Raw genomic sequence first — 16,381 nt, 5'->3', positions numbered from 1 at the left:
AATCCACAATAAATACTGTAACTATAATATAATGCATTAGGTAAAACTATCCTAAGGGAAAACTTTGAGTTTTTACATCTCTTAATTCTCTATAAATACCTAAGAGAAACAGAAATGTCTCTCAAAATCAGGAACCCAAAAGTGCAAAAGTCCAGCTACAACTTCAAAACTCACAATTCCTACAAGAAACAGGCTGATTTTTTAGTAAAGCTTTTGTTGAAAAGAAGTGGGTTTGTGCTGGCTTGATAAACAAGACGACAGTGAAAAATCTGTCTGCCAAACTAAGGGGTCACACATGCAATTTTTTTATCCCAAACTGGCAAGATTTATAAATGAAAAAAGCAGTTAAGCCTCAAGATGCTGTAATACCACAGAGGGGAAGATGCCTGCGTGGTAATAGGACAAAAATGTCTGCTACAACTTTGTCACTACAAAACTGTGTGTGAGGAGCTGCAGCAGTTGAGGTGAGAGATTTGGCTGTTTGAAGCTTTTTCCCCCTTTTTTGCAAAGTAGCTGTTTTAAGTAAATTGCCTTCTTTGTTTTGTTGGTATTTAAATATTTCACATGACAAATTACAATGCAGTAACATGCCACAGTATGTTCCATTCGGACATTTATACTGACACAAAACTGTCAGAATTTAGCACTTATAACACAGATTCTCAGCTTAAATTATTAATTAACAGAGGTTTAAGGTAGATCTATATACACAGAATTTCTGCCAAAGGTGGCAAATCACAGAATCTCAATTCATATATGCAGAAAATAAGCTTTAAATTTTAGCATAGGTAAAACAAGCTCAGATAGAAGTACAAAAAAGTATCTTAACTAGTATTGTCAATGCATGGTTAAATCCAACCATGTAGGCAATGCAAAAATTAATATAAACTTTACCTCAGTTGTGTTTATTTTTATGCAGTTAAGTTGGATTTAAACTAAAATTTCTTACTATTAGTAGCATCATTTCATAAATTACTTTGGACTTCCATTGAAAATGCTGTCACTTCAATCCTTGCATACTTCACCTTTTCAACTTCTGTGTCCAAAGCCTGAGTAATGTACTCAGGTGCATAAAGGCCTGTGGCCCATAATTCAGTAGGCTCAGTAAACAGGCATTTGTTGCATACAGGTATCTACAAGTTAGGAAAGATAGCTGGGAAACTAGGAAGCACTTGCAGTTTCACAAAGTCTAAGCCTAATTTCCTTTTTAAAATCTCTTCAAGTTCTAATATGGAGATTTTCATCATGCAAATACAATACCTTAAACTAACATGATGTTCTTCAACACAAAAACACCTCAGACAAACAAAAAGTAACACCTATTCCATCACACTGGACCTGAATTAAAACGTTTGGTAACAAACAAGTCAAAACCAAGCACTTGGATGTAATGAGCGTTCTGGAAAGGAACCTAAGTTTTCTAACTAGCTATTGCTTACCTCACTATAGTGAATAACCCAGGAGTGTGGTTTTGGTAAACTAACTAAACCCTAAAATCCAACAAATTAAATTTAGGTTTTACACTCCAGAGCAGAAAGGTGAAACTTCCATTCAGAGGTAGGTACAAGTTAAGACTCTGTCTTTTGTAACAAGCTTTAAGATTTATAGGAACTCTAGTATGTTTGCTTTGGGTTTAGTTTATTTCTTTTTAGCTGGCTGTGAGCCTCTTACAAGTTTCAAAAAGTTGAAGCTAAAATAATTTTAGTGTTACATGCTGCTCCAGAAAAAAAGTGATGAACACCCAACACTTGGTGAAACAGGAGATGAGAATATCCATCACCCACCTTCATCAGTCAAGTGATCCCATTCAGTCTTCCTGAACTAGGAAGCAAGCAAAACTTTCAGTTTTCTCATGTACTTATTTTGTCAGTAGATAGATACTCATTGTATTGACACTGTAATAAGAGCACTTACATCAGCACTTTATTATGTTAATGAGTATTCTCAGAATGTACATAGCACTGTAGGGGAACATCTCATGTTAGTCTTTCTGCACTCACCCAGCTCTAGGCATAGCGTGAAAAAACAGTAATGGATTGTGTCAAATAATGTGTTAAAGATTAAAAGGGAATGCTTAGTCCTTTATTCCAATTATCAAATAGGATATTTCTTTAACTGCTGAGCAATACTTCTTGCTTACAGAAACCCTCCTTACAGTAAAAACCATTTTACTAAGTGCTCATTCCAAGTATTACTGTATTACTATGGCAAATAAATAAAATCCTTGTTTCAAGCAGAAGGCTCCAAATTTGCTTTGGGGCCAAGGATCATTTTATACTAAGCAAGCTTCTGCTTTTAGAAGTTATTTTGTCATATTTGACACTAAAATGTAAAGCCACTCTGGTAGGCATTGCTTTTCCCAGAGGAAATCTGCTCTTTTTAGCTGAGCAAGAGATGACAGGCAGGTCAGTGTAAGTTAGTCTCATTTTCTGTTTATCTGGAAGTAATTCCAGTCGAGTAGAGATTACTTGTAATAGCAGATCAATATTTTGTGTTTTGAAAAGGTGAAGCATTGTATTATCAGCATCCTTTACAAGCAATACAAGCGCAGGTTACTTGTATACAACAGAAATGTGACTGCTATCAACTTTCGCTGTCAGTGAGTGTTCTGTTAGACTGTATCAGTAATCCTGTCTGTGAAAGTTTCTAACGCCTCAGTTATGGTACCCCATCACTTCTTCCATCCCCACTTTCAATCAATTCATGTTTCTTTTTCTGCCTTATTGCCAAGCATCTTGCAATGCCCAATGCACCTCCTTTTAAAAACCGTACAAAGTTGTCTCCCACCAGAGGACCTAAAGCAAAGAGGTTTGCTTCTTTAGTGCATTCGTAAGTGTAGGGATCAATCTCTATAGGATTCCCCTTGCATGTGATGGGCTGATTAGAGTGCTGACCTATGCTATGTCCTTGGTCCTTTAGAAAGAAAAGATTTGGGTGAGAACCAATCAGAACTAAGGCTACAGAAAACTTCAAAATTTTTTTCAGTCCAGAGGCACTCTGAAGAACACATTTCATTTCAGGCTTGAAGGAAAGTACATTGTGTTCAGGGAAACTTGTGTAAGCAGAATGCAGATTAGAGTCCACAGTGTGTGACTGAGTACACATCATATGATAGACCTTATGGTATTCAGGGTAAAGCTTTTTAGGTAACTGCTTGAAAATTAGACTTGTATCAGTAACTCTTCTACGAAACACATGGATTACTGGGATGTTGTTGTTGTAGGCACATAGTACTGCATCAGCTGCTGTAAGTCCAGCACCCACAATTAACACAGGGTCTGCCTTCCCACGTAATTTTCCTTTGCTGATGGCAGCTCCAAAGTCAGACATGGAATGAAGCACGAAAGGAAAGTCTTCTCCTTCAACTTGTAGTCGGCCAGGACAATCAAAGGTTCCTGTGGCAAGAGCCACATTCTCAGCAAAGAGACAGAAGGGCACATGAGAGCCATCTGTTGCTCTCTGGTATCCTCTGACTTCCCAGTTTCTCTTTATCAGTGATGTTTGTCCATCTTCCATTTGCAAATGCTGTGTTGAAATATTTTCATTTAGTTGACTTCTATCTTCATCCTCTTTTCCTCGGTAAAGCCTGGATACTGATGTTATGTAAACATTATCTCTGAAATTCTTTTGAAGGCCCATTACTTTAACATAGTGTTTATAATAACAAGCTATTTCCTCTGGCATTACTCGGTCACTCTTTATATTTCTGAAACAAAATTAAATGGTTCCAGTTAATATTTACACCTTATCAGTAATCTGAATATCATAGGACATATTCCTTAAGTGTCGAATTTAAAAGGTCTGAATCTGCTCAGTGTAACTGACACTGATCAGTATCTTTAAATGCATTCAATTTATTTGTTCCCCTGGTATACAAGAAAAGTTAACTTTTTTTTTAATAGTTGTAAATGTTTGCAACATAAAGTGCTATGGTGATTAACAAATTGAGCATAACAAAATGGCAGTGTCACAGTAGGTCTGTATTCAAGTGTTTTACCAAGCCAGTTTAGCATCATGATGGCCAACTATACAATACTCAGCAAGAATACACTTACTTATGATATAAATAATATCATAGTAATGGGTAGGTGCTGATTTTGAAGCTCTAGGTTTGATATATTATTTGAGTCAAGTATTATTTTGCATTATGCTTTCAAAAGGCCTCTTCCTGTGGTACAGGTAGGTTCAGTAAGTATCAAGTTAAGTAGTTCCACATCACAGGAATGAAATAAAGCAAGAGTGAAATAGAACCTTCATGCAACTATATACATAAAGGATTATAATGCCTGAGTGTCCAACAAAAAGCATCTTTACATTGCAATACTGAGATTACAACCATGCTTTCCCCAAGTTTATAGCATTCTCCTTTATGAAAAAAACATAAGCTGAAAATGTCATTCTGAGCAGCCTCCTGAATTTTGCTGTTTCTTTAGCAATAACCTCTAGGAAACAAGCAAAAGAAACAGCAGTAAACATCAAGACTGCCACTGAATTATGTTTAAAAGCATCTTTACAAGAAATCAGACTATTCATTTACACAGATCAACATGGTATTGCATATGTACTTTTAAATGTCCAAGTTACTATGAAAATCCTGGTGAGAAACTTATTGAAGAGGATGATGCAAGTGTCACATCTGTTACAAGGAAATTTAGGAAACTATTTCACATGAATATAGCTCTATAGCTTTTCATGATCATCAAAACTTTTAAATATGTCTGCCTAGTTGTAGCATAACAGGTCAGTATTTCTGTTTTTAGTATGTTGAAAACTGTAATATAAACAAATTAGCTTCAGATAATAAGCAGCTTATGGGATTTCAGTTAATAAGCAGGCAAGATTACTGCTGTTATCTAAGAAAGCGATTACAGAACAAAGGTAGAGTTTCTTTAAGTGTTGTCCTGAAATGACTAACAGTCTGCCCTTAAAAATATGCACAAGTTGTTCTACTTCTTCTTTTGCTAATGTGGTACAAGAACAACTTCTATTAATTTTGCTCGAACAAACAATGAAGATCAGGAAAACTAAAATTTTGGGGAAAAACTATGTAGAGTGTAGCTGGGCTCATCTGCTGACACAGACCTTTATGAACTAATTGTGCAACTGAAGTAAAAATAGGCAGCTGGTACAAGACTAATTTTTCTTCTCTAAAATTTTTCCAAGAAGCTCATTACTACTAGAAAATAAATTTTGGAAATGCTTAATTATGTTTTTAAAATTAAAACTCAGAGAACAAGATTTCAGCTTTTCCTGTGCAATCAAATACTGAATTCCAATAAAGCTGGTGTGCACAGCAACTTAAGTTGCACCCATGTTGAAAGAGGAACTTTTGATACTTCCACAGATTGTAAATTCCTCTCTCAATCTTTACTCAACTCTGATCAAAACTGGTTACAGTAACAGCATGTCTTTGGGAAATGCTGCTAGAACACACTACTGGAATTATATATGCTTTCCATGCACTCAAAGCAATCATTCTGGCCAACCACTGTCCATTTTTTTTCCATCAGAGTACACAAAGCAGAATAATTTCTAGTGCCATCAGGCAATTTAATAAACAAGATCTCCTCTGCACAAGGTAGTTGGAATGTTCTTAAAATAATGTTATCTAGATTCTTATAGCAACTACATTTCCCAAATACACTATACAGTGTCTTTACCTGCGTTTGCTTGCTGCCCACTCCTTGAAGGTCAGGCCAGGCAATTCCATCCAATCTCCAAAACTAATTGTTCTCATAGAGCCTTCCATGGACTATGGAGAGAAAACCCTAGATGTATGACCAGCTGAATTTCAAATGGATACATTAATGTAAAACACAATATTGTTGGTCTCATTCTACTAATTTATAGCAAGTTACTTAACATTAAAAAAAGAAAAAAAAGAAAAAAGTGTGAAACCAACAGCATATGAACACATTAAGATTCAAGATTTTGTATAACAGTACCTGGAAACAATGCTTACTTAGATAGTAAGAAAACCCCTAAACCACAAAATGATCAAGTTATCATGGAAATTATATGAAATATTTACTCACATGCCAAGCCCCACCAGGTGGTCCTTTACCAAGCACTATATGGGGAATGTAATTATGTTGTTCTAGCTTCCAGTTCAAAACTGGTGGGTAGTCATATCCAAAGTCAGCATCAGGATGAAGCAGTGTGTCAAAAAGCACTGCAACTGGGTTTGAAGAACGTCCTTCAAGGCCTTCAGAGAGATACTCTAGATCCTGAAGTATGAGAGAAAGTTCAATGTGTTCATACAACTTTTACTGTTCATCACCCCCTTATGATATACAGAAAGTGAATTTTGAAAGGAAAGACAATTACTTCAGGTTGTATTTTAAGTAGAGGTAAATATTCAACGCAGATTTCAGTAACAACACTTTGAAAAATAACTGCCCATGATCCAGTTCCTCTGTAATTCTGAATAATACATCTCACTCATTTAAAAATTACATGTTAGTAGCACAGTAATAGCAGGACAGTACTGGAAATTCATTGTAGAAGAAGAAACACAGGAACAAATATTCAGAGATCAGAGCAGCTTAGTAACATCTACATTTATCAATAATGGACTGCTTTAACATTGCTACTATTTCTAGAAGTCCCATTTTGATAAAACAAAAATGGAATTTAAAACCATCAAATTTTAAAGATCCACCTTCTTTGACAGCTCTTGGGTAGTTCCAACACTAAGTTTATTATATGTTACGTTAATGGAGATATTATAAGTATTAATTTTAAACATTAAAATTAGGCTTATTTTCCATTGCAATTAATATTGAGACAATTTTCTAGAACTTTTAAAATGTTCACATTTCAGTATCTATGAATCAGCTGTGTTCCAAAAACTTTGCTCTGCAATGGCAAAGATGGAGAAGGTAAGTTCGAAAAAAGAACTAGCCATAAGGCAAATTTTCACTGACAAAGACAGGGCAGTTTAGCTTCCTAAATTGGGAAAATCTCAGAGACTCATGGGAGGTTGAAGTTCATAACATATGTACCTAACAGCTAAGGCAAATTACTCTCCTGCCAAAAAAAACCCAAACCAAGCAATAAAAACCCAAAAAAAAAAAAACCATCTGAAACTTAAGGTCAGCAATACATGGAAACAGCACAGAACTACCCCTACTTCCCCACAACAAACACATATTTATATTTCACATAGTGACACCCACAATACAGTTAGTGACAGCACTGTGGGTAATCTATCAGGAGTATAGCGAGGCGAGTAGAAAACAATGATAAGAGAGCAAACAAATAGACAACTGGGGAGGAAAATAATGGAGAAGATTCAACTGATTGCATGAGGCAGAAAAACTGGATGTATAGGAGGATAACAGATACAGCACAAGAGCAATTCTAAGTTCAACACAAACACTGAAGGGTGCATACTGTTTAGAAAAGAAAAATGGGTTCTTTTTATAGAGGATGTATGTCCCTAATTTTACTAAAAATGAAGCCTTAATGAGATTTGTACTATTTAGGAAGATTTTAACTTGAAGTATGTTTGTATCATATGTTTTTCTGATGACAGTGCTCAAATATGAAAGCTGGAATTCCTGCATCAGCCACTCACTGACCAGGTGGTGCTTTAAACACTTCTGTCAAGTAGTAAGAACTCAACAAAGGGCAGATTGTATCAACAAAAAACCATCTCAAACAAAAAGACCTCAAGAACTGCAAAACCAGCTAGCACCCCAGGACTGGATCTAGCAGTCACGAGTTGCTTCTATTTAAATTAGCAGAATAAGAACTTAGTAATGCATTAGAAATATGATTAGGTAAGTAGGCTGGTTCTTCAAAATACAATCTGTAGAATTTTTTTTGATAAGCAGTTATTAAAATAAGTTGCTTCATCTGAAGTACCTTGCACGTAATTTGTTACAAGCAAATGAAGCAGGTAAATGCTGCTCTCTTATTCTACAGGTAGGAAAAAGAGAGGCCAAGAGATAAAACTAGTTGTTTGAGGTCACACTGAGATACTGAGTTTTACCATGGTCCACCATTGAAGTGAGAATATTTAGTCTTTTCTTGTTTATGGCACTACTTAGGTAAGTTGCAAAAGCCTTTTAAATAAGATCTTTAGGTCTACTGTTTCATAACCCAGCCTGCAGTAGGAAAAGAGCAGGACAAGATGTCTACACCAAGGCTTACTTGATCAACAATGGAAAGATGTCGAGCTTCTTCTAATTTCGTGTGTAGAACGGGGTTGGGGTGTATAGCTTCAGGAGATAAGTAAGGTCTGTATCCAGAGAGCAGGTAAGAAAGACAAATTCCTGAAGGTCCATTTCCTATTAAAGAAAAAAGTTACTGCTTTATTAAAAGTGTCAATGATGTAAAGTTTTAAAATCACTAAATAAGCAGCAACAAAATCATATTAATGTAGTATACTGCTATACTGGCCTGATGCAAAGCACCTTATAAACTGCACAGTACAATAAAACCTGTCATAGGAACTTCCTGCAAGTAAATTGATCAAAATCTTTCTCAGAAAAATAAGAAACGTGCATATGACTGTTTACACCATGGAACAAAATGCATATGAAAGAATTCCATAACTTAGTATGTCCAGTTCACTATTCTCGTGTGAAAATGGTCCCGTGGCTATGATCTGGTGTGCCTGTCAGTCACAGTGACATCTGAGTGTTATTGCCATCTTAGGACTGTGTGTTCCCAGTTACACTGGGAACTGTAAAACAAACAGAAAGACTATCTAGAGCATATGCTCCTCAGGTTTGCCCATAAAATTAAAGGAAGAAAGAGAGAAGCAGGAAGTTGAGGCTTGCAGGTGAGGTGAGAAGTTAAAGACACAGCACAATGGCAATGTAAAAGCTGAGTGAAGACAAGGAAGTACACAAATTGCAAAGTAGAAGAAACTCATGTAAGACTACCTTAATCCTTCAGTATCAAACACCTTTCTATATCCTTTTTGTAGCACTTTAGGGCTCACAGATGTGCTTTGCTGCAACACCAGCAGACTAATTTATTTTCAAATTGTTATTAAAGATATTAAACAAATGTGACAAAAATATTATCCATAAGGCAATTATTTCTATTTATTTCACTAGAATTAGACAAAGTAATGGACCATATTTATGACATGCAAATACAGAGGTTATGGTCACATTGCAAAGTCAGGTATCAAAAAGCTAGGGAAAGATAAAGTCAGAAAAGTATGTGCTATGATACATAATTTAAACATGTGACTATGTATTATTTCTATAGCTTCTCTTTCTTATTAACTGAGAAGTACAGTGTTCCCTTAATGAGACATTATCCAGTATTTTGTCTTTGTTTTCAAACTACAGTGGCACACATTTACTGCACAATATTCAAATTCTAGGCTAAAGATAAAGTTACTGATTTATTCATGGTTTTATACAGCACTCACTCTTAGGATGTCAGCTCTTAATTGCTACAGTTTCAAGTCTTGATTTCCAGAGTTCAGCTGTTCTCCAGAGTAGTATCCTGTTCCCCATCACCTCTGCAAATGCTATTTCTATCACCTGTTAACAATCCCACTTCTCCAATGCCTGTCTCTTCTCCCTTTTCTGATTTCCCAGTCTGTAATTTCCTCATCAGTTTTCATCAGTCTGTTCATTCACAGTCTCTTCTTACATTGGAACTCTTTTTCCTACCCCACCAGGCTAGTTTTATCACTCTGGTTCCCAGTAGCAACATATACCACGTTTAATCACAACATTAGGTGTGTAGACTGATCATAGCCATGGGCTACAAGAGAATCATGATCTCTTCAAAGGCTAGGACTGGTAAGTTGTAAGAAATCTGCAATAAGTACATTTTCTCCAAAGGCCTACAACCTGAATATGCATGTGAAACTGCACGATGGCTCCTACAAAACAATAAAGGCAAAATTTAAGTCTTTAGAGTGCCTGTGTACTGTAAGGACCATAAAGCCCTGGAAAAAGGCCATCCAAACAAGCCACAGATTACCATCACTGGGAACTTCAAGAAGACTTAAATCAAAAGTCTGTATATACAAAGGTGTAATATTGGTGATCCTGCTGATATTATTTCTCAAACAACTTTGTTTCCTATTTTGCAGTTCACACAAACAACTGTAAAGAATCTTTTAGAGAGTGAAAACACACACTCTCACACTGTTCTTCCCTCCCACAGAGTAGCACAAGATAGGCTGGTATTCTGAAGAATTTAAAGCTTAAAACATATGCCAGCCCCTTGTCACATGGGGCTGTCACCCATTTACCACAAGATGGATTTGAGAGAAAGCTTCAGCAATGTATTGAAACCACCCATAACAAAATCACACAAAGTTGTGAAGAGACTCTTTCCATACCATAAGAACTCCCAAGACTGAGCAAATTCTCAATTATTTCTAGAATTATAACTTGTGCACAGTAGTACACACAAGTGCATAGCTACATTTTTTTCCCACTGGGGAGTAAAGGAAGATAGTCCATAATGGAAAGGGAAAATATGGGTGCCATATCCAAGGATGCAGAGTTAAATATTAGCCCTACTGGATAAGACTAAAAATGGATAAATGGATAACATGGATAACAAAAGGTGCAAAAACTGAGAAGGGCCAAGGAATTCACTGAGGATGGGATTATGTTAAAGTGAGTTACTGTCACTGAGCTCCCCTAGCCCCTCTCCTGGGACCATCCAGAGACCTGATTCAAACTCAGTTCCTGTTCTTTGAGTCCCAGGGAAAGAAGCTTCCTCAAAGGTATGTTCTCAAGAATGCATAAGATGAAGTCCCAGTTAATACTCTGAACAGCAGCAGAAGCTTCTGCTGATGAAGAGTAAACTACAATACAATCATCTTTATGCTGTGTCTACACTTAAAGCAAATAATCAACTCCATCCTGACAGCCTTACTATTTGGATGAAAACTTCAAAACATTAAGTTTACTCAGAAATTATCAATACTAGAGCAGCAGATGAAAATGTTTAGCAGAGATCAGCCTCTAGACTTCAGATCTATAACGTGAAATTCTTGAATCCCAGCTCATTCAACTGGGATGCATACATTTCATTCCAGCTTCCTGAAGACAAGAGGTACAGCAGGGAAGTTACTTAATATTAGCACAGTAGCTTAGTGCTTTATACAGAACTGCAGTACCATATGCAGTACAAGCTCAGAATCAAATTTAAAACTGGACATCATAGAGGAAAAAGGGGGCTGATGAAATAAAGGGAAATGTAAGTTACTGATCCATCATTAACTCTTCATACACGTGATAACTTTTTCTGAATAATAAATCAATGCAATGAGAAGACAGTGGCACTAGGAAGCTGAATGTATCTTTAACTCCAGCTAAAGAGAGAAGATTAAACCAGCAGATAATGTCTGTGCGTATGTGAGTGGGGGTTTCCCAACTACTTTTTTATTACTTTATGCAATTATTAACTCTTTTTTAGATCCTTTTTAAGACTCTTCATAAAGCCAGTGAAACAGTGATAATAGGCTAACAGTAGAGGAGAAAGCTTGTGAAGTGTTTCAAATGTATCTGTGAAAAATCATTTGGACAACTAATTGTTTTTCAAGGAGAAACAGCCAAGGCATCTGTGTTTGGTTTCAGCACACAGAAAGGCTTCTAGACAAAATAAGTATTGAGCACAGGTATTTGTATAGCATGTATCTGCAAAACTAAACAGTGGAAACCGAGTCATTAACCATATGGCAGACCTATTCTAAGGTTGACAAAATCACAGGAAACTGTTGCTCTTCAGCAAGTGATTCATGTCTGTCACATCCGCTCAAGTGTACTACATGAGTACTATTTTAAGATATCATGAAGAGAGCTTTGAGAACACACACCATATAAACATCAGTCTTTGAAAGCTCTGGAGATGTACTGCAAGCACATTACACTTCATCCTCTGGAATCTCTGGTTGTTTGCAGGTACAATTAAAACTGTTGCGTTTGCTGTAGTTCCAACAGCTTTGGACTAATTACTGAAAACCTCCTTTACTCCCTATCTTGTCTTTATCCCCTCATCAAGTCATGGCAGAAAGAAGCTGCTGGCCACTGCTGCTGAAATACCCTGGGCCGATACAAATCATCCTGGGACTCTCAATTAACCTGTGTACCTAAGCAGCCTGCCCCCTGTGCTCTCCTGTCATTCAGCAAGATTTTATAATTATAACCTTTAACTATTTAATTGACTAAAATGTATTGTTTTAAACTGGTTTAATTGACTTGGATTAATTTTGGAAAATACAGAACAATATTCAGACATTAGTGATGGATGCAACAAAGAAAAAGGCAATTACTGAGAGAGGTTAATATCTCACCAACACACAGCACACATTTTACATTATGTTTCTCAGTGCTCCATCTCTACCCCACAAATTTCTACCAGTGCACCATCAACAACCTTCATGCAATCTGAACCAGACATGGCACATTAATCAACACCAGAATCAAAACAGTTCTTCCGACTCACGTAGGTGCTGCCAAGTAATGAATCTCACTGTGCCAAAGCACAATCTGAATTCAAATATAGCCCAACAGCAAGTCCCTTAATGTAATTTTATGGTACTGCTACTAACCATAGCAAATGTATTATTCTAAGAAACATCTTCAGTGTAAGAATGCTAAGCATTAGTTATTTAATGAGAAATTACTTCATGCAGTAGGTCTAGAAAGGCAATGACAGTGACAGAGAATCTTGAAAACTGAAAAAACTCACCTATTATTACTACAGGCAGAGTAAGAGGGGAGTCCCCAGGCAGAACAGTTTCTTCAATTAGAGGCATTCTTTTGACCTTCCTTTCAAGGCTGTCACCAAAATACTGGACGAAGGAATTCAAAAGCTGTCCTTCAGTTTCAGGGCTGCTGTAACTTCTAATTAAGGACAGATAGGAGAATACTCAAATGAACCAGTTCAACTGTTGTCAAAACTGCCCCTTCTAAAACGAATTTCCTTTTGATGCTCTACTTTAAGAGCTATGGAATTGTCAAGACAGGTATTTATAAAATCTACAATTTACAAAACTTTACTCTTCAACACAGCTTTTCTTGGATTTTTTTTTTAAAGTCCACTTTCTCCTATAAAGTAAAGAAGGTTAACAAAAAGGCACAGATGGCTCTGCAGAGATGCATATTTATAATTTCAGTTTATACAAAGCCAAAGGATAACCAGCAAGCATTGTTTTGATTCCTCACACAGTAGAATTCATTCCTCATTATCCTTATCAAAAGAGGAGAGACACACACTGCCTAGCCAATTAACAACATCAAGGCCAGCCAAAGGCTGAAGGTGCAGCTAAAGCAGAACAGCAGCCATTCCCACCCCTTCCCATTCCTTCATACTGAGCAGCACAGGGGACTTTGCAGCAACAAATTTCTACTTGAGTAGAAGTAAGGCTGGTTAAAGCTGGAAGTGGTGTGAAGATGGAGAAAAGTGTGATCCCTGTAAGCCCTAGATTTAGCCCATTTTACCACTGTTGAAACTTTTTATAAAAGGAACTGCCATGCAGCCGGGTCATCTACTGACCAGCAGATGGTTTTCACTCCTGACTTTTTTCCTAGACTTCTCAGATCTTTGTCTGCAACATCCACTTAGGTATCTCTCATAGCTCCTCACAGTCTAAATGTGCTTCTAGACTATGAAGACATGGTTTATATTGTTTGATGTTTAATTATTTAGGATCCCTTTTCTGAAGCCTTTCCGGGTCATTGAAGAGGCATGCACTATTTGTTTAGCTAGAAAAGCAGGGGGAAAATAGCAGGCTGCTATTAGCTGTTATTTTATTAAGTTTTGAAAATAAAAACTTATCAACTTTTTTATTAAAAATACCCCAATCAACTGATCTAAGCACTCTTCTCTTTACAAATACAGTTTTAATAATCAACTTAATAAATAAAAGTGCTCTTACTCATTTCCTCCGAATCTGGGTATCTTAAAGCTCTTACAGTATTTCAGGGATTAATTTTCTGCAAAGGACCAAAAGCATACAACACTGATTCTATTCCCAGGGCCTTCAAGAAGCCACATAAGTTAAATGATGTCTCAATTCCCTCAGTACTGAAGGTTCTCCTACGTATTTCAAAAGCCCTTGCACAATGGGGAAGTCTGAAGTAACACTAGAGACAGAGCTGTACAGTAACAAACAAGCACTGGCACACAGTGTAATATTGCTCTCTGACGGTTATTTCCTTGTTAAAAAGGGCAGGGAGCTGTTCTAAGGCTGTACCTATTTCAGAAAGCAAGCACTTCACATCTGTATTTCCCACACTACAACCAAAAAGTTTGCAAATAATGTGCTCACTGTTTGACTACAGCTGTGCATTAGCTCTTTGTCATCTTGGAGATGTACAGCATACAAACAGTGTGAGTGAGATGAAGACAACTAGAAGGCAGAGAGATGATAACTAATTATCATGCTGCTTTTTTCATCTCAGATTTTAGATAGGCACAGGTAGACTGTGTAGTTTTCCAGCTTTTGCTGGAAAGTTAAGGCAATACTACACAATGCTTTGCAGAAGACATTTTTAAAGAGAGCATGCACATTCCAGTGTGGTCTTAGTACACTTGCTGTGCTAGATGGAAGATAAAAGAAACATTTCAAAACCTCTTTTATGGGATATATGCACAGTGCTGTAAGCTACAAAAGAATCTTTAACAATAAAAACATTCCTTCCCTTTAGTGTAAAGAGTGTATCACACAGTATCCAGCACAGAATCTAATTTTGTGTTAAAAAGTCCGCATACAACAGAGTTTCTCAGCTACTGTATATGTGAAGCAGATGGACTACAAGAACATTATATCAGAACTCAAAAAGATCTTAGACCACCATCTTCCTAACCTCTTAAAAACACTGAAATCCACCAAGTACCAGAGTTTTTATCTTGATAAAAACTCGTGGGAGACAGCTTTGTAGTGGAGGGGATTGGGTAAAAATATCTATGGCTGTAGTCATGCAGAGGAGCAAGCGGGCAAAGATGAGTCAGTTCCAGACCTAGTGCTTGGTGTACCTTATGCTGGCCATACCAAATAACCCCGAGAATTACATTCAGTAAGACACATGGATTCTAAACATCTTCACCTTTCTTTTTTGCATGTTAGTGCTTTTCAGTTAATTACTTCTACTTGTAATTGTCACGAAAAACCCATTAAATGAAAAAACACAGCATATACATAAAACGATTTTCTCCCTTTAAAAAGGACAAGAGTAATTCTTTCATAATAACTGCCTTAATTTAGTGCAAGTTATTTAAATAAGCAGTGCCTTTATCAGGTAGCAGTTCTGCAAGATCCTATAATTCCCTACATACCTTCAGCAAAAAATAATGTACTACAGTGGGCGGCTAACACAAAATTGGTTACATAAAAGGAATTTAAAATTGGTCTCGATTGACACTTTGGGAAGCACATTTAACGTCGCCCAATTGGCGGGGTTTTTCAAGCAACCGGGAAGAGCGATGCCCACCCGGACCGGGATCCCCGACGCTGTTCCCCTACCAGCCCTGAAGCCAAACCGAGCATCAGCCCGCACCGAGTTCCTCCGAGCCCCGGCTGCGCTTCAGCGCTGCCCAAGGTCACAGCGCTCCTTCCCGACCCGCCCCCGCTCCATCCCGCACCGCCGGCCCCGCTCTTCGCCCGCCGCCGTACCCAGGCAGCGGAGCGGCAGATGGGGCGTGCGGGGCCGGGAAGCGCCGCGGGCCCCCCGGCAACAGCCACGCAGCAACCCCGCGGAGGCCGCGGCAGCGGGCCGGCGGCACCGCTCCCCTCCCGCCGGTGTCCCCGTCCTCCCCGGCACCGCCACACCCGGCCCCCTCACCCCCGCAACCCCGGGCGGCCTGGCTCTTGCACCGAGGAGGGTACGGACCGCTCTCCCCTCACCTGAAGTGACCGGCCAAGGCGCAGCGGCAGCACCACACGGGCATGGGGGGCGCCGGCGGGCTCGGGGCGCTGGCGGGGCCCGGGGATGAGGCTTCGGGGAGACGCCGCGCTGCGCCGCCCGTTCCTCCTCTTCTCGCCGCCGCCGCCGCCACACTAGGGCCCGGGCGGCGCCGTCCCTCCTCCCCGCTCACATGCGGCGGCGGGTCACAGGCGGGAGGAGGAGCCGCCGCCAGCACCGGGAGGGAGGGAGAGACGAGCGGCGTGAGGGGAGGGGTAGGAAGGGAAATACGCCGCTTCCTTTTTCCAGCCCCGCCGCGTCCCCGTGCGTCGAGGCGGGGGAGAGCGCCCGCCCGCTCCCCTCAGGAGGTTGGGGAGTTCTCCGCCACCCGCAGCAACGGCGGGAAGGGGCGGGCAACCCCGGCCTGGAACCGGAGTGGGGGAAAAGATGAACAAGGAAGGCGGAGGAACGACGGTGAGGACACACCTCCTTGGGCCAGGGGCGAGGCAGCAGGAGGGGCCGCCCGTTCCTGCCGCTCCCTC

The 16,381-nt window shown here is 39.0% G+C and overlaps 1 protein-coding gene across 1 annotated transcript; it reads right to left on the bottom strand.

Moving 5' to 3' along the window:
• Positions 1-1,372: 1,372 nt before the first annotated feature.
• On the bottom strand, positions 1,373-16,040 carry OSGIN2 (oxidative stress induced growth inhibitor family member 2). The gene is made up of 6 exons (XM_030446407.1): positions 15,842-16,040; positions 12,685-12,839; positions 8,158-8,294; positions 6,036-6,227; positions 5,661-5,752; positions 1,373-3,706 (listed from the first exon to the last, which is right to left on the bottom strand). Exons 1-6 carry the CDS (start codon positions 15,883-15,885, stop codon positions 2,659-2,661), a joined length of 1,668 nt encoding a protein of 555 aa, XP_030302267.1. The 5' UTR covers positions 15,886-16,040; the 3' UTR covers positions 1,373-2,658.
• Between the last annotated feature and the right edge of the window lie 341 nt (positions 16,041-16,381).

The sequence above is a fragment of the Calypte anna genome, chromosome 2 (genome assembly GCF_003957555.1).
Source record: "Calypte anna isolate BGI_N300 chromosome 2, bCalAnn1_v1.p, whole genome shotgun sequence".
NCBI classification, from domain to species: Eukaryota; Metazoa; Chordata; class Aves; order Apodiformes; family Trochilidae; genus Calypte; species Calypte anna.
This window is presented reverse-complemented; position numbering and strand designations above follow the sequence as displayed.

Excerpts from the sequence above, each read along its gene's own strand:
- OSGIN2 (XM_030446407.1), bottom strand. The coding sequence starts at position 15,885 with ATGCCCGTGTGGTGCTGCCGCTGCGCCTTGGCCGGTCACTTCAG. Across the intron at positions 5,753-6,035 it reads CACCTGGTGGGGCTTGGCAT|TCCATGGAAGGCTCTATGAG; the intron begins GTGAGTAAATAT and ends TTCTCTCCATAG. Across the intron at positions 3,707-5,660 it reads TGGGCAGCAAGCAAACGCAG|AAATATAAAGAGTGACCGAG; the intron begins GTAAAGACACTG and ends ATTTTGTTTCAG.